Raw genomic sequence first — 18,022 nt, 5'->3', positions numbered from 1 at the left:
AAAGGACCTGTAGTTCTCCAACAACTGGAGGGCCACAGGTTAAGCATCTATGGTTTAGAACCACTTTAATTGAACAAGCTAAAAGCTACCGTATTTATCTGCCTATTGCGCGCACCGGCGTATAGCGTGCACCCCTAATCTGGACGTGAAATTCCTGGATTTTTTTTTTTATTACTTACAGTTTTGGTGTCTTGCCCGGCGTCCATCGGCGGCCTTGTCCGCTCCGGTGTCCGTCTGCGGCCTTCGTGGTGTCCTCCCCGCTTCTCCCTGAGCCGATCCCCGCTTCCTGCGCTGTGTTTGAACGCCTCTGCCAACATATACCGAGCGCAGTACACTCGGGCACGCTCGGCTCCTCTCGCATAACAGCAAGGGGAGCCGAGCATGGCCGAGTGTACCCGAGTGTACTGCGCTCGGTATATGTCGGCGGCCGCGTTCAAACACAGCGCGGGAAGCGAGTATCGGCGTATATATCGTGCACCCACGATTTTGCCCTGATTTTAAGGGCAAAAAAGTGCGCGGTATATGCCGATAAATACGGTAATTGGCTACCATTCACAGCTGCGTGATATTCTGAGTCTACCAGTTTTAGTAAATATACCCCTATAACTTGCTGGGATTAGTCCCTGCACTGCAAAGGCAAATGCTTATGTAGGTCTAGGGTACCAGATAAAGCACTTTTACTGTACATACCTGATCTTCAGCTTCCACAGGCTTGTTCCAGGCTACTAGACCGGCACTCACAGCCAGGGGTAGACTGACCATTTGGACACTCAGGCACTGCCCGAGGGCCCCATGCCACTAGGGGGCCCCATGAGGGTTGTCAGCCTCAGTAAAACCAGGGACAGTATGTAAAAATCTGTTTTTTTTACATCTGTCCCAGAAATGTCCCTTACCGACATCCTTTTGGTGTAAAAATCCAAAGATTATAGCTGCCCCGCCTCTCCAGTACCTTTTCAGTGTGTGTATGTGTATTCTGTGTGTATGTATACTGTGTGTGTATACTGTGTATGCATACTGTATGCGTGTGTGTGTATATTGTGTGGCCCCATAATCTTTTGCCTGGGGGCCCCATAATCTCCTATTGACAAACCCATGGCACTGCACTTGAGGACACCAAGGCACAGTTCACAAGTCAAAGCATAGGGGCTCTTTCACACGGGCGGCCTGTTCAGGTCCGCCTGCCAGTTTTTCAGGCGGACCTGAACGGGCGCTCCGTGCTCCTCTATGGAGCCGCGGATGTCAGCGGTGACATTCCCGCTGACATCCGATCCGCCAAAGTGTGACGGAGGAAAAACCTACTTTTCCATCCGTCTGGCGGATCGGATCGGGTGAACGGGCAGATGGTCTGTGTTCATCCGATCCCCCCATAGGGGAGAGCGGAGAAAATACAGGGCGGTCCCTGCACAGTGTGTGGGGACCGCCCTGTCATCCGCCGGCTCAGCGGGGATCAACGGAGCGATCCCCACTGATCCGCCCGTGTGAAAGGGGCCTAACCCTTGCAGAACAATGGAAACCCCACTGTAAGGGAAGATTTTTGCTTTCCCTAGAGAGAGGCCATTAGTAATAAATACCCCATCCTTTAGTTAGCCAATGAACTTGAGAGTAGCCATTTGCTTGTCCAAAAAATCCTCCTTTGTCATACATCACACTGTCGCAGATAAATTGGTAACTGTGATACAGACAGCATAAAAACCTGACAGGTTCTATTTTTGCTGAATTCTACCCAAAATTAGAAAAAACTTGGCTGTTCAACTTCTATGCCTTTAATTAAAACAGTTCTGGCTGGAGTTTAGACTCAAGTCTACGTTTCAGTGGTTATCAGCGCCAGAGGTTCAAGTAGACTGGATTATGAAGAACAGACATATTCCTTGCCCACACAATATCCGTCCGCTCTGCCCTCACCAATATCTCATTCAGCTCTGCCACAAATCCTCTGAGCTTCTCCTTGTCAATGTAGTGAACAGAGAATGGACCACAAATATAACAGTCACGTGGACACGAATAGACCACCAGTTGGAGCTCCTGGAGGTGTGCACAGTTCTGGGAGAGACTCCTCAGTGCCCGAGTAGATAATGGGTTCATGGCAAGTACCAGGCACCGCAAATGGGAACAGTAGCAGAGGGTGGGCACCAGAACCGAGAGGTTGTGGTCACTTAGCTGACACATAGAGATGTCCAGATAACGGAGGGAGGAGGAGATAGCAGCCAGGAGCTGGAGGAAAGCGGGGAGAAGGTGCTCTGACAGGTTATGCCTCCTTAGGTCCAACTTCTTAAGCGAGGAGATGTGGTGGCTCTCAGACAAATAATATAAATCTACCGGCAGCAGATTACAGTACCCCAATTCCAAACTCTCCAGCGGCTCTTGTATTCCCCTGAAAAGAAAAGGTGTGCACGGCATTACCAAATGAAGAATTCAGGAGCAATTCAGTCAGGTTAGGAGCTGGCAGCAATTTTAAAGGATCAAGAATTTATATTTAAAGGTGATGTCTAAAGACGTGTCCTCATATCTTCTAACAAGATTTCCCTGCCATAATTACCCACTCTGAACCCGCCTACCTTTATGTGTTCCCGTCCATTTTTGTGTGTTCCGCCTCCCTTGATACTTAAAATGGACCCTATGGGCCAAATCCACAAAGAGCCGGCGTAACGTAAATTTTTCCATTTAAGTTACACTGCCTTAAAATTTCTACCTAAGTGCCCGATCCACAAAGCACTTACCTAGAAATTTTTGTCTGTGTAACTTAAATTCCGCCGGCGCAAGGCGTTCCTCTTCAAATGGGGGCGATTCCCATTTAAATTAGGCGCGCTCCCACGCTGGCCGTACTGCGCATGCTCGTGACGTCATTTTCCTGACGTGCATAGCGCGAAATTACGTTACGCCGAGCTTTGTGGATCGCGTCTGGTCAATAAAGTTGCGTCGGGAAAAAAAAAAGATACGGCGGGAAAAATAAAATTAAAAATAAATAAATAAATTGCGTCGCTGGACAGAAGGGTCTGCTTTTACATGGTGTACTAACTTTACACCTTGTAAAAGCAGCCCTAATTTTGCGTTTGCAAACTAAAACTTACGGAGAAAAAACGAAGCTGAAAAGCTTCGTGGATCTCCGTAAGTGCTAATTTGCATACCCGAGGCGGCATTTCGACACGAAATTCACCCAGCGGCGGATGCGGTACTGCATCCTAAGATCCGGAAGTGTAAGTCCCTTACACATGCCGGATCTTCTGTCTATCTCTTGGAAACCGATTCTGTGGATCAGTTCCATAGTTAGGAACAGGGATACGACGGCGTAACAGCAGTTACGCCGTCGTATCCCTTTTGTGGATTTGGCCCTATAATTTTTAAAAAAAACTCTACTCTCTATCATTAACCACCTCCCGAGCACACAGCGGGAAACTTCTGTGATGGCCGTGTCCCTTGGACACAGCCAATCACAGATCGCCGTGAACGGTCAATCCGAGTGGCCGTTTGCTAGGCGATCTGTGCGGCCAATGAGAGATGATCTCATATGTAAACATATGAGATCATTTCTCATTGCCGGCTCTCACAGAGACAGCGTCCTGTCAGAGAGAGAGGAGACCGATCTGTGTCTCTTGTACATAGGGACACAGATCGGTCACCCCCCCAGTCACCCCCCTTCCCCCACACAGTTAGAACACTATATAGGGAATACATTTAACCCCTTCCTCACCCCCTAGTGTTAACTCCTTCCCTGCCAGTCACATTTATACAGTAATTAGTGCATATTTATAGCACTGATTGCAGTATAAATGTGAATGGTGCCAAAAATGTGTCAAAAGTGTCCGATGTGTCCGCCATAATGTCGCAGTCGCAATAAAAATCGCAGATCGCCGCCATTACTAGTAAAAAAATAAATAATAAAAAATAATAATTCTGTCCCTTATTTTGTAGGCGCTATAACTTTTGCGCAAACCAGTCACTTATTGCGATTTTTGTTTTTTACAAAAAATATGTAGAATACGTATAGGCCTAGACTGAGGAATTATTTTTTTTTATTTTTTTTTTTAATTGAGCTATTTATTATAGCAACAAGTAAACAATATTTTTTTTTTCAAAATTTTCGCTCTATTTTTGTTTATAGCGCAAAAAATAAAAAACGCAGAGGTGATCAAATACCACCAAAAGAAAGCTCCATTTGTGGGGAAAAAAGGACGTCAATTTTGTTTGGGAGCCACGTCGCACGACCGCGCAATTGTCAGTTAAAGCGACGCAGTGCCGAATCGCAAAAAGTCCTCTGGGCAGGAAGGGGGTTTAAGTGCAAAGTAAGGAAGTGGTTAAAAAAGTAATCCTTGAGCTCCAGTTCAGTGCCTGTGTTCCGTCAGATTAGACGACCCGTGAAGATCATGTAACGGAAGTGACGTTCCATCACGGCCATCTTGGTACGCCACACTAAGCCTACAGTCTGAAGTCGCCAAGAGGACATCTTTTTTTACCCACCAAAATCTTGCATTTCACACTTATTTTTGCCACTAAACTGAGGTTATATCTTGAAATACAGTATTTAGAAGTCAGTGATACTGTTTTGATGCTTAATTTTAAAAAAGCAGCGGTTTTCCGTCACATTATCAAACGTGTGAAATCGACAGGCTTGTCACTGCTTTTACAATTCAACATCAAAACAGTGTCATGGACTTGTAAATCCTGCATTTCGTGATAGAAGCTCAGTTTAGTGGTAAAAATAAGAGTGGAATGCAAGATTTCAGTGGGTGTAAAAAGATGTCCGCTGGGTGATTTCAGACTGTAGACTTAGTGACCTGTACCTATGATTTCCTCAGGCTCCACTCCCCCAGTGATCAGACTGTAAGGCCTCGTAAAGACAAGGGGATCTCCGCTGGAAACGGTCCGCCGGACCGTATCTCATAGGGATACATGTATGTCCCTTTTTTATCCGTAAACGGATGGATGAAAAAACGGACATACAGTCCGCTGGTGTGAAAGGGCCCTAATGTGGACACCTTGAAAAAGGACCCTGCCTTCTGTAAACATAGGAAGACAGAAGACTCAGGAACAGACAGTGACGTGACTGCAGCTTTGATTTTTTTTTTAATACCAGTGGATAGTTAGAAGAGGGTGGGGGCAGGGCTCAAGTCCTGCGGGAACGCGTGGGAACGGAGTTCCTGCACTTTTTTTACAGCAGGAACGCAGTTCCCTTTGCAGGACTAGAGAAGCCAAGCCACCCGAGCCAATGCTTCACTGAGCGGCGATGCCCAGCTCAAGTCGCTGTCAGGGGCAGGCGAACCTTAGTAATCCTTTATGTTACTGGCCGCTTCCTGTATATGGATTCATCGGGTAGTGTGCGGGTATTCCGTCACTTCCTCGATGCCGCAATGTCTCCTGGGAGCTTTTGTCATTGTTCCCAGGAGACATTGCGAGGGTCTGCCGCGAGTTATCGCGGGATTTAGAAAGAACATGCGCTTTAGTAATTATGCATATGAGCGTATCTTTTTTTTTTTTTTTTGGTGGGGGAGTGGATCTTGGGTGGGAGTTCCCACACTTTTTTCCCCAGGACTTGACCCCTGGGTGGGGGGATAGGGGAGCCTGAAGATCAGCTTTAAAGGGTTTGTAAAGGATTTTTTTTTTTCCCTAAATAGCTTTCTTTACCTTAGTGCAGTCCTCCTTCACTTACTTCATCCTTCGATTTTGCTTTTAAATGTCCTTATTTCTTCTGAGAAATTCTCACTTCCTGTTCTTCTCTCTGTAACTCCACACAGTAATGGGAGGCTTTCTCCCTGGTGTGAAGAAAGCCTCTTGAGGGGGGAGGGGGCGAGCAGGAGTGTCAGGACGCCCACTAACACACAGCTCCTTTCTCTATCTGCAAAGTAGAGAGTGTCCTGACTTGCCTGCTTGCCCCCTCCCCCCTCAGGAGGCTTTCTCCACACCAGGAAGAAAGCCTCGCATTACGGTGGTGAGTTACAGACAGAAGAACAGGAGGTGAAAATAAGGACATTTAAAAGCAAAATGGAAGGATGAGGTAAGTGAAGGAGGACTGCACTCCCTCCCATCACTTTACATTGATATTTTCAATATTGTTTGTGAAGATAAATTGTAGTCTCACCCCAGCAGCTGCTGTAGGCACCCCGAAAGGAAGGAATATCCAAGGTTTAGCTCCTTCAGGGAGCTCAGCTGTCCGATGAGCGTGGCGAATTTCTTCATGGTGTCATGTTTTAGCCTCTGGATGCTGTTGATGCAGAAGGTCAATTTGACGCTGCGCAGGGAGCAGAACTTGACCATGTTGGGCAGAATGATGTTGAGCTCATCTAGGGTGATGATATTGTACAGTTCGATCCTGCGCACCCCTGCTGGGTTCAGGAGGTCCAGCAGCTCCCCTGTTTTACACAGGGGCATCATACAGTTATGTAGGTTGCGGCAACGCAGGCGCAGGGGGCCATGCACGCTCGCCTGGAGTGCCTCCTTCAGGATGGGGTAATATGTGCTATAATTAAAGATGTCTATCCAAACGTCTACATAAACGGTGTTAAGGGAAGATTGTGGGGCCAACTTGAAATCACTCCTCTTCCTTGCTTGCATGGCTTCATCACGGCATCTCTTAGAGAGATCGATACATGCCTTAGCCAGGGTCATCAAGTGTGAACGCAGACTTCTGTGGTCTTCATTCAGGTCGAAGCTGCAGGGGTCGTCCGTTATATCTAGAATACGCAACCGTTGCCTCCTGCACAACAAGAGAGAAAAGTGTATACAAATGGAGCAGTAGAAATGTTTAGGATGTCCACAAACTGCAATATGTAAGCTATTTCAGTCAAGAGCGGAGTGCACCTTTAAGCCCATTGCATAAAGAAAACAATTACATTTCTATCTAAAAAGAGGAGTCCCAACCAAAAACTCATATTCTGGCATTTAGTGGCTGCTGGAGATTTAAACTTTCTGGGCTAGATTCACATAGATCATCGGATCTTTAGATCCGCGTGATCTATGTGATTTAAGATCCGCTGCCGCAAGTTTGAAAAGGCAAGTGGGTAATTCACAAAACACTTACCTCCAAACTTGCGGCGGCGGATCAAAAAAACCCTCGGCGGAATTCAAATTCCGCGGCTAGGGGGAGTGTACTATTTAAATCAGGCGCGTCCCCGCGCCGATTTAAATGCGCATGCGCCGTCCGCGATTTTTCCCGGCGTGCATTGCTCCCACTGACGTCGCTAGGACGTCAGTGGTTTCAGCGTGAGCGTAACTTGCGACGAGCGGGTTAGAGAATCGGCGTACGCAAACAACGTAAAAAAAAAAAAAATATCGACGCCGGAACGACGGCTATACTTAACATTGGCTGCGTCTCATAGAAGCAAGGGTAAGTATACACCGGGAAAGCCGCTACGTGAACGTCGTAACAACACTGCGTAGGGCCCGCGTACGTTCGTGAATTGACGTATCTCGCTGATTTACATATTTCTCATCGTAAATCAGCGAGAACGCCCCCCGCGGCCATTTTTAAATTGCAGTTTAGATCCGACGGTGTAACACAGTTACACCTGTCGGATCTTAGGCATATCTATGCGTAACTGATTCTATGAATCAGTCGCATAGATACGACGGGCCTAAGTCAGAGATACGACGGTGTATCAAGAGATACACCGTCGTATCTCTATGTGAATCTGGCCCTCTAACTTTAAAGCGGGGGTGCCCAACCAGTGACCCAAGTCCTCTGATGTGGCCCTCGACCTCCTGCTCTGGGATGGCAGGTTGGCAAGTCCAGATCACGGGTTGCCAACCCGCCATCCCAGAGCAGCAGTTTTGTGAATGAAGCCGCTGGTAGAGGAAACAAGCACTTCTGTTATTACCCGTGGGTCTGTTGTGCTTTCAGAAAGTGCGCCACACCTGCAGGATATAATAGAAGTTTACGGCAAAGTGCAGCTAACCGGCAGAAAATCCACAGGTGCAATGCGCTGCACCCGCAGTTTGGGCAAATCGCAGTGCATCAGTGTGAAAGCAGCCTAATGCCTCGTACACACGACCGGTTTTCCCGGGAGAAAAAAAACAACGCTTTTCCCGACGGGATTCCTCTCAAGCCTGCCTTGCATGCACACGGGGCACACAAAAGACTGCTGAACGTTTGACAGCCAAGAACGCAGTGACGTCAAAGACTACGACGAGCCGCCAAAATGACGTTCTATGCTTCTGTGCATGCGACAAACAAGTTCTCTTTTTTTTCCCCGCAGTTTTCTCGTCTGGAAAACTGTGACGGAGCATACACACAGCCGGTTTTCCCGGCCAAAAGCTGTCATGGCAGTTTTCCCGAACGGGAAAACCTGTCGTGTCTACAAGGCATTAGGCCCCTTTCACATGATCGGTCCGACCCGATAGGATTTATAGGTAGATTCAGTAAGAGTTAGGCCGACTTATCAGTAAATAAGCCAACCTAACTCAGAATCTACGCCGACTTATGTTTAAGCGTATGCTCAAACAGAGATACGCTTAAACATATCTAAGATACGACGGCTTGCGCCATCCTATCTTAGATTGCAATATTTCGGATGGCCGCTAGGTGGCGCTTCCATTGCTTTCGGCCGCCACAGTACATTTACGGCGTTTACGTAAGAGATAGGCCGCCTAAAGTTATTCCATCGAATAGATGGAATAGTAATGTTAAGTATGACCGCCGTTCCCGCTTCGAGATTCGAAATTTTTACGTCGTTTGCGTAAGTCGTCCGCGAATAGCGATTTACGTCGTTTACGTCCACGTCAAAATCAATAGGCCCGTGCGGCATACTTAGCCGCAATGCACACTGGGTAATGTAGGCGCCCGGTGCATGCGCAGAAAAAAAAAAAAGTAAAAAACGTGAGGTCAAGCGCCATTAACATAAAACACGCCCCCCTCAAACACATTTGAATTAGGCGCCCTTACGCCCGCCGATTCAGGCTACGCCGACGTAACTTAGCAGGCAAGTACATTGTGAATCATGTACTTGCCTCGCTAACTTACGGCGGCGTAGCTTAAATTCCTTAAGCTACGCCGCCGCAAAGTTATGCCAACGTACCTGAATCTACCTATTATTATTCACCTCTATGGAGCAGCAGATGTAAACAGACTTGTGTCTGTTTATACCTGCCTACCTAAAAAAAAATAGAAAGGGATCTGCCCTTCCGTCTGGGCAAATCGGATTGGATCAGAGGGCCCATAGAGCAGAGTGGGCTGTGTCCGTGGACACGGACCTGTCATCCTCCCGCTCCACTCATTGTGGCCTGCGACCAGTTACCAATTTGCCTAAGTGGCCCTCGCTCTTCAAAAGGTTGGGTACCCCTGCTTTAAAGGAAGCCTCTCCAGAGGATGTAAGCTGCCATTGTAAAATTCTTCTGAAAATACAAGTTCCCTGGCTGTCATGTTGATCCAGCGGCTTTAGGCAACTGACATATTCAAAAGATCAACATTGGCACTGCTATCTCTCTCAGTACAGGTTTTTCTGGTGACATGTGGAGATCTCTGTACTGAGGCAGGTGACTCAGCCCCTAGATGCCACCTATAACTAAATGATCAATTTGCTGGCCCTTTAGCTCAAAGTCCGTCATGAAACGGTTCTGAGTTTTACTACATTTTACAGTTATGGGCGGATGCTGATGGTTTACATTCTCAGCTCCCCTCTCTCAGGTGTCTCACTTCTCCTCCTGCAGGATAAGTCAATTACCTCTCCTGACTCTCTCTGCTCAGTGCATCACTCAGGTAAGCCACGACACCCCTTATAACGGCTTTCACGCACACACTGTTGGAAAGATGGTGGAACTGGCCGAGGTTGCCTGGAAGCAGCTTCTGGAAACTGAGGTTGGAGAAGGGCCATTGCTGCACCAAGTCCTGCAGTATCAAAGTCTTCCTCCCCAGGAAAGCAGCAGAGAAGAGCGGCCTGTAGAGATCGCAGGGGATGGAGTCCAGCATCATGCGGAGGGAGGCTTGGTCGTTCACTAGCTTCTGTGCGCACAAACATACCAGGGATGGCACGGCTTTTCCTTGTTCCTAAAAAGACAAACACAGAGCTAAGATAGCAAAAAATTGTCATATTGGGTTCTATTATATTTGACATAATATTAGACCTTTCTGCTGCCTTTGATCAAAAAAAATGTAATTTTCCTGGCCTCCAAAACTCTGCTCTTCATTGGTTCTCTTCCTACCTATCTCCTTGAGTGTCACCTAAAACCCTATCTCCTCTTCTCCTCCTTCTCTTTCTGTAGTGGTCTTCAAGGGTTTTGTCCTTGGATCCCTTCTTCTCTTTATCTACACTTTCTCCCTTGGTCAGTAGTTGATAACCTTGTGTAGCAGCGCAATGCTCCCATTGAGTAGGTGCTATATGTTAAATTCTAGTTGCCTGAGCTGTAGTTTAGCTCAGGAGGATTATGCTAAATTGTTGGTTCTGTTTCAGTTCAGCTGGGTTGCACAATTTTCCCCTTGACAGTGGGTGTCGCTGTTACCACTGGTCAAGGTTGGAAAGGCAGCGGGCTGAATGCATTGGGTATCTCTTTCCCAGAAGCGGCTCAGGGGGCGTGGTTAACCTGCTGTGCATTCTGGGGAGGGGAACTTAAGGGACAGATGCCATTTTGGCGGGGTTCGTTTTTCGATCCTGACCTGAGGGCCCTCCTGGCCTCAGGGATGTGTACGCTGTTTCGTAGCCTCGGGGCCGGCTGGTCCAAGGCCTCACAACTGAGAGTAGGCCCAGGAGTTTCTGGGACCTACTAATCCAGGGATGGTCATTTGCTATCTTACCTATGGAAGGAAGCTGAACCAGTGAGATTCAATTGAAGGACGTACCCTGGCGGATTTACCTCACTGTGCTGCCAGCCTGGCCGAAAGATTCTTGGCACTGTGAGTCGTGTACTTTATTGGAACTATACAAAGTGTGCGAGTGGTTACGTGATCTTGTGGCAGAAGATCGTGGGACGGCCTGACCACACTTATCATGTCTGTGGCAGAGACTTTGACGAGCGTCGCACCAGCTGCTAGGCCGGTGAGAGTAGGCCTATCTGGTGGCTGCTGAAATCCAGTGTGGAGTTAATCCTCTGGATTTAAGTTGTACCCGTGATCCGCAAAGCAAAGGTACCCGAGTCTCCCCATCCCTCTACCCCTCTGTTGGAGAACTTTGTTCAATAAAAACCTTGAAAGAGACTTCGTGTTTGGTACCGACATTTCTGTGGACAACTCTTCAAGGGTAAGGTGACCAGATTTTTTAAATGAAATCCGGGGACATATTTTTTCTTTACTAGTAATGGCAACAATCAGCGACTCTCTGCCCGTCGCCGCCTGCCTCACAGCCTCTCAAGTCTTAAGCCCTGTACACACGATCAGTCTATCTGATGAGAACAGTCTGATGGACCGTTTTCATCGGCTAACCGATGAAGCTGACTGATGGTCCGTCGCGCCTACACACCATCGGTTAGATAACCGATCGTGTCAGAACGCAGTGACGTAAAACACAACGATGTGCTGAAAAAATTAAGTTCAATGCTTCCAAGCATGCGTCGACTTGATTATGAGCATGCGTGGATTTTTAATCGATGGTCGTGCCTACTAACGATCGGTTTTGACCTATCGGTTAGGAATCCATCGGTTAAATTTAAAGCAAGTTGGCTTGTGCCAATGTGTTATCAGACTCTTATCTTAACATTTTAGTATATGTGGATTATGCACACCTCCACAGCTCTGATCAACCCAAACTTCTGCACCTTCACACCTCATTTCAGACCCAATTCCTGCACCTTCACACCTCTTATCAACCCAAACATCTGCACCTCCACACCTCATTTCAAACCCGATTCCTGCAATTCCAAACCTCATATCAGACACAAACATCTACACTTCAGTTCAGACACGATTCCTGTACCTTCGCACCTCAGATCAGACCCAATAAGTGGTGGCTGGTGGCAATACCCCCACAGACCCGGAGCACTTACCCCATCTATGGCGGGCATCACGGATGGCTTCCTCTTCCCCTGCTCTCCTCCGCGGGCATCACAGGCAGCTTCCACTTCCCCTGCTCAGTGACAGTCTCCTCCCTCCTCCTCGGCGGCCAATCGGAACTAGGGAAACAGGTCTCAGACCCGCTTCCTGATTGGCGAGGAGGAAATTTAGTGTGAAAATAGCAAATATTAATTTGCTATTGTCACACAACTGGGTGAGCTCTGTTCCCCGAGCCCACCCTATTCTGAAATCTATTAGAGCCTCTGGTTCTAATCATGTACTTCAAAACCCCTCCCCCCATTGGAATTCATGAATCCGGCATCCAGCATGGGGGCCGGATGTATGGATAGAGGGGGCAGCGCCCATGCGCCCTTAATGGACGGGCCCCCCTGGACCCAATACCTGCACGTCCACACCTCAGATCAGACCCAATTCCTGCACCTCCACACCACATCAACACAAACTTCTGCTACTCCACACCTCAGATCAGACCCAATTACTGCACCTCCAAACCTCAGATCAACCCAAACTTTGGATCAGGTAATTATTGAAGCGTGTACAGTCGCCATAAAATTGCCACTTTTTGGAAACAGGGGGTGTAGAAATCATAGGTTACGTGTCAGGTACACTGTCTAGTAACGAATAATGCCAGGGGCAAGAAATCACTAAAATTTGGTAACTTTACTAAAATAAAATGCATAAATTAATATTTAATGAATGTTATAACAGCTCCACGTGAGATCAGAAACCTTTTTTTTCCCCAATAGACCTCGGATGTCCTCGGAAGATGGAAACTTAATATTTTCAGTAAGCCAGGCAAAATGTATTGAATTCAAGACTGACTCATATGGGAAAATCAAAGTTAATGATGATGACCTGTCTGATCTGCTGATTCAGGTAACCAGCCACCAATGAATGTCATCAGTAATAAGACAGAGGCCACACCCAGGGCCGCCATCAGGGGGGTACAGGCAGTACACCTGTAAGGGGCCCGGAGATCCCCAGGGGCCCGGGTGACAACCCCCTTAAAAAAAAAAATAGGGGTCCGGAGGTCCCCAGGGTCCCGGAGGAAACCCCTTTTTTTTATTATTTGTTTTTTTATAAAAAAAAAAAAATTTTTTAATATATTTTTATTTTAGTTTTTATTAAAGGGACAATTTTTTTTTCAGGGGTCCAGAGGTCCCCTGGGGCCCGGAGATCCCCAGGGCCCCAGATGACAATCCCCCTATTTTTATATAAAAAAAATCTTTTTTTTTAATTTCTTTTATTTATATATATATATATATATATATATATATATATATATATATACTGTATATATATATATATATATATATATATATATATATATATATATATATATATATATATATTATTAAAGGGCCCAGAGGTCCCCAGGGCCCCGGATGGCAACCCCCCTTTTTTTATAAAAACGTTTAATTTTATTTATATTATTTTATTTCTTATTATTTATTTTTTTATTAAAGGGCCCAGAGGTCCCCAGGGCTCTGGATGGCAACCCCCTCCCCCCCTTTTTTTTTTAATAAATGTTTATTTTATTTTTTATATATTTTTCTTTAATAAAGGGCCCAAAGGTTTTTCTTTTTTTTATTAAAGGGCCCAGAGGTCCTGGATTGGCAACCCCCCTTTTTTTGTAATTTATTTTTATATATATACATTATATATATATTTTATATATATATATATATATATATATATATATATATATATATATATATATATATATATATATATATATATATATATATATATATATAATTAAAGGGCCCAGAGGTTCCCAGGGCCCCAGATGGCAACTCTACCTTTTAAAAAAAAATAAACATATATTTTGTATTTCTTTTTTATTTTTATTAAAGGGCCCAGAGGTCCCCAGATGGCTACCCCCCCTTTATTTCTTCTTTTTTTTTGTAAAGGGCCCCCCCGCTTCTCAATTCGTGGCAGCCCCACCGCTTCTCAATTTCAGGTGGCAGCACCCCCCCCCCCCGGTTCTCTGCTCCAGGGGGCCCATGCCTGAAGCTGTGTAAGGGGCACCATGCTGAAATCATCTTATTCTCTATTTCAGATACACAAAAACAGAGAAGAAATTTCTCTATTAAAAGCAAATGTTATTGGATACAACCAGAGTGTTTCTAACCAGCTTGCTCAGCTCAGTACAAAGGTAAGGCCCCTTTCAGACGGACGGCAGTTTTGCCGCAATTAAAAGCATGTACATTTTCTGTGAAATTCAAGGCTCTGAGCACTGCGATTAGCTGCATTTGTACATTGCGATTATGTGCGGTTACATGCGGCCGCATTTAGCTGTGGTAGTCATTTCCATAGCAACCCTTTTTATTTTTTTTGATTATGATGTGCTTCCTGTTGTTTTTTTTTTGTCACCTACACACATGAGATAGAACCTGTCATTTTCTTCCCTGTGACTGGACAGTGAAAGGACAAGCAGCACACTGATGAGCTCATCTCACCGTCACTCTGCTCTCTCCTCCTAGTCTTGTGCTGCTTCTCCCACACCAGTCTGTACAGACTGAAAGCGGACGATACCAAGTAAAATGAAGTACTTTAAAATACAAATATATTGCATTAAAATAAAATACATTAACCCCTTCCTGGATAGCCCCAGCTTCTTTAATATAGTCCCTGGGTTACAAACAAGGTTCTGTAACGCAGATCAACCGCCTGTTTTTACCGTCCCTTTACCGCTCATGTAAAAGAAGCCTAAATGTAATAATCTAAGCTACCCTAGCCACTCTTCCTTGCTGTAGTGTAGGAAGACAGAAAAGATCACCGCTTACATACATAAGCCTGTTCAGGGCAGTATGTTGAGCCAGGAAAAAACTTACCCCCATTGTAGGATGAATGAAAGATCCGTTTGCACACTGAAAATGTTGTTATTTTCATAAAACTTTATTGTTTTAGACAAGCACACTGGAAGCTCCGCCTGGGACCTCCCCTTCAGCCTCTGGCCCTCCCTAGCTAGGATGCTGTTGGCAGTGCAGCCGATAGCGTCATAGCAACAGGGGACCCATCAATACTGGCCAGGAGAGTCCCAGGCTAAGAGCAGAAAGTATACAAAGGTTGATGTCATTACCTGAGAGATCACTGGCGTTGTTCCCATGTGCAGGCGGTGGAGCCACGGTTTTACTGCCCTTCGGCTGCCCACCTGAACGCTCGCATGCAGCTGTCCATGGCTGTAGCTGCAGCAGAAATTAAACAGCATGTCACTTTCGGCTGCCAAGCACAACTAATGCAGGTCATATCCCAACATGTTTCGCCAACATTGGCTTCTTCAGGGGATTTCCACGGACCACCAGTTTTCATATGGCCACACTGAAACCATATGCCATGCTGTGTCAGTTTTGTGGTAGTTTGGCAGATACAAGGTTAAATCAGGTGGTGAGGAGGCAATATGTTGAAATGCTCTCTGAAAAGTGATACTTCGCAGGGTGCTCTTCAGAGGGTGTGAACAAGGCCTTACAGGGATACTAAGGGGCAGATTTACATAGAATTACGCCGGCGTATCAGCAGATACTCCGACGTAACTCCGAATCTAAGCCCGTCGTATGCTTAAGTGTATTCTCAAACTGAGATACAACTTAAACATGCCTAAGATACGACGGCCAGTGCCGTCGTATCTTAGGGTGCAATATCTACGCTGACCGCTAGGTGGCGCTTCCATTGCGGTCGACGTAGAATATGCAAATGACTAGTTACGCCGATTCACGAACGTACGCTTGCCCGTCGTAGTGAATTTACGTAGTTTCCGTAAGAGATACGCGGCGTAAAGATAAACATGCCCCCTAGGTGACGTAGCCAATGTTAAGTATGGCCGTCGTTCCCGCGTCGAAATTTCAAAATGTTACGTCGTTTGCGTAAGTCGTCCGTGAATGGCGCTGGACGCAATTTACATTAACGTCGAAACCAATGACGTACTTGCGATGGAATTTCGCGCAATGCATGGCGGGAAATTTCGCGACGGAGCATGCGCATAACGATAGGCGCGGGAACGCACCTAATTTAAATGATCCACGCCCCCTACCTGGATCATTTGAATTAGGCGGGCTTGCGCCGGTGGACTTTACGCTACACCGCCGCAACTTTACAGGCAAGTGCTTTGTGAATCAAGCACTTGCCCGTAAAACTTGCGGCGGTGTAACGTAAAGGAGATACGTTACGCCGCCGCAGTTGTACGAGAATCTGCCCCTAAATGTTTACAATGTTATGAATGATGACTGGCAAAGAAATTCATGATTTTAATATTTTATGGTGGGGTTATCTTATCTTTCTAGTTGTCTGAAATTGAAAACAGAGTTCAAGTGTTGCAGGAGGTAAGCTTTTCTTGTTATTTATATATTTTATGTATTGATTTAGATAGCATTGGCATAGGGGTTATGGGGTGGATTTACTAAAGGCAAATAGCCTGGGCACTTTGCAAGTGCAGTCTGAGTTGCACTAATTTTCCCCAGAGCTTAAAGTGGATGTAAACCCTCCATACACCCAGTGAAGTGAACAGCCTCAGATGATACACAGGGATGAACCAAATCTCCCCACATAGGCTTTATGGGCCAGATCCTCAAAAGAGATACTCCGACTTAAGTGCTGTTCAGTCTGTGTGTAACTTTGGAAACGATCCTCAAAAGGCTTTTTCCAAAGTTACACAGAAGATCCGGCATGTGTAATTGATTTACACTGCCTAATTTTAGGATGCAGTACCGCATCCGCCGCTGGGGGCATTTCGAGTCGAAATGCCGTTGCTAGTATGCAAATTAGCACTTAAGGCGATCCACAAAGCTTTCTAGCTTCTTTTTTGCGCCGTAAGTGTTATTTTGCAAGTGTAAAATTAGGGCTCGTTTTACAAAGTGTAAAGTTAGTCACACCTTGTAAAGGCCCATTCCAGCGACGGCATTTGGTATGCTTTCCCGAGGGAGAACTCCACGTCAATTTGTAAAAAACAAAACCGGCATGGGTTCACCCCCAGGAGCATACCAGGCCCTTAGGTCTGGTATGGGTTGTAAGGGGACCCCCCCTACGCCGAAAAATTGACGTAGGGGGTCCCCCTACAATCCATACCAGACCCGTATCCAAAGCACGCTACCCGGCCGGCCAGGAAGGGAGTGGGGACGAGCGAGCGCCCCCCCCCCCTCCTGAGCCGTGCCAGGCCGCGTGCCCTCAACATGGGGGGGTTGGGTGCTCTGGGGCAGGGGGGCGCACTGCGGGCCCCCCCACCCCAGAGCACCCTGTCCCCATGTTGATGAGGACAGGACCTCTTCCCGACAACCCTTGCCATTGGTTGTCGGGGTCTGCGGGCGGAGGCTTATCGGAATCTGGGAGTCCCCTTTAATAAGGGGGCCCCCAGATACCGGCCCCCCACCCTAAGTGAATGGATATGGGGTACATCGTACCCCTATCCATTCACCTGGAGGCAAAAAGTAAAAGTTAATAAACACACAACACAAGGCTTTTTAAAATATTTTATTATTCTGCTCCGGACGCCCCCCCTGTCTTCGTTATTAGCTCAATTAGCAGGGGGGGCTTCTTCTTCCACTCTCCGGGGGTCTTCTCCGCTCTCCGGGGGTCTTCCGCTCTCCGGGGGGGCTTCTCCGGACTCCGGGGGGCTTCTTCCATCTTCTCCCCTCTTCCGCTCTTGACTCGGCGAACCCCGGTTCTTCTGCAGCTCTCCGGTGCCTTCTTCTTCAGCGCTGGCTGCCTGCTATGTTTGTGTGTTAGCTCGATTTCAAACAGGCAGCCGGCGCGGTCTTCTGTGACGTCAGGGTCTTCTGGTCTTCTGTTCTTCCGATGTTGTCTCGTCGCCTGTTGTCGCTGTAATGATGGAAGCGCGCCTTGCATCACATTTATATAGGCATCACCGTCCCATCATGCTCCGGTAGGTACCCACGTGGTGGGTGCACGTGGGTAGGCACCCACCACGTGGGTACCTACCGGAGCATGATGGGACGGTGATGCCTATATAAATGGGATGCAAGGCGCGCTTCCATCATTACAGCGACAACAGGCGACGAGACAACATCGGAAGAACAGAAGACCAGAAGACCCTGACGCCACAGAAGACCGCGCCGGCTGCCTGTTTGAAATCGAGCT

At 46.9% G+C, this 18,022-nt stretch overlaps 2 protein-coding genes across 2 annotated transcripts in view; one reads left to right on the top strand and one right to left on the bottom strand.

Annotated features, from left to right (window-relative positions):
• CUBN (cubilin) overlaps positions 1–18,022 on the top strand; it is a 365,663-nt gene that overhangs the window by 8,051 nt on the left and 339,590 nt on the right. The window contains exons 2-4 of the mRNA XM_040352464.1: positions 12,676–12,805; positions 13,992–14,087; positions 16,213–16,251. Coding sequence (XP_040208398.1) covers positions 12,676–12,805; positions 13,992–14,087; positions 16,213–16,251 — 265 coding nt within the window. The remainder of the gene's footprint in view (positions 1–12,675; positions 12,806–13,991; positions 14,088–16,212; positions 16,252–18,022) is intronic.
• Positions 1,769–14,834, bottom strand: LOC120939975 (leucine-rich repeat-containing protein 14-like). The gene is made up of 4 exons (XM_040352463.1): positions 14,767–14,834; positions 9,651–9,973; positions 6,074–6,688; positions 1,769–2,371 (listed from the first exon to the last, which is right to left on the bottom strand). Exons 1-4 carry the CDS (start codon positions 14,770–14,772, stop codon positions 1,819–1,821), a joined length of 1,497 nt encoding a protein of 498 aa, XP_040208397.1. The 5' UTR covers positions 14,773–14,834; the 3' UTR covers positions 1,769–1,818.

This window comes from Rana temporaria, chromosome 5 (genome assembly GCF_905171775.1).
Source record: "Rana temporaria chromosome 5, aRanTem1.1, whole genome shotgun sequence".
Classification (NCBI taxonomy): Eukaryota; Metazoa; Chordata; class Amphibia; order Anura; family Ranidae; genus Rana; species Rana temporaria.
This window is presented reverse-complemented; position numbering and strand designations above follow the sequence as displayed.

Excerpts from the sequence above, each read along its gene's own strand:
- LOC120939975 (XM_040352463.1), bottom strand. Across the intron at positions 6,689-9,650 it reads AGCAGAGAGAGTCAGGAGAG|GAGGCAACGGTTGCGTATTC; the intron begins GTAATTGACTTA and ends CTTGTTGTGCAG. Across the intron at positions 2,372-6,073 it reads TGCCTACAGCAGCTGCTGGG|GGGAATACAAGAGCCGCTGG; the intron begins GTGAGACTACAA and ends TTTTCTTTTCAG.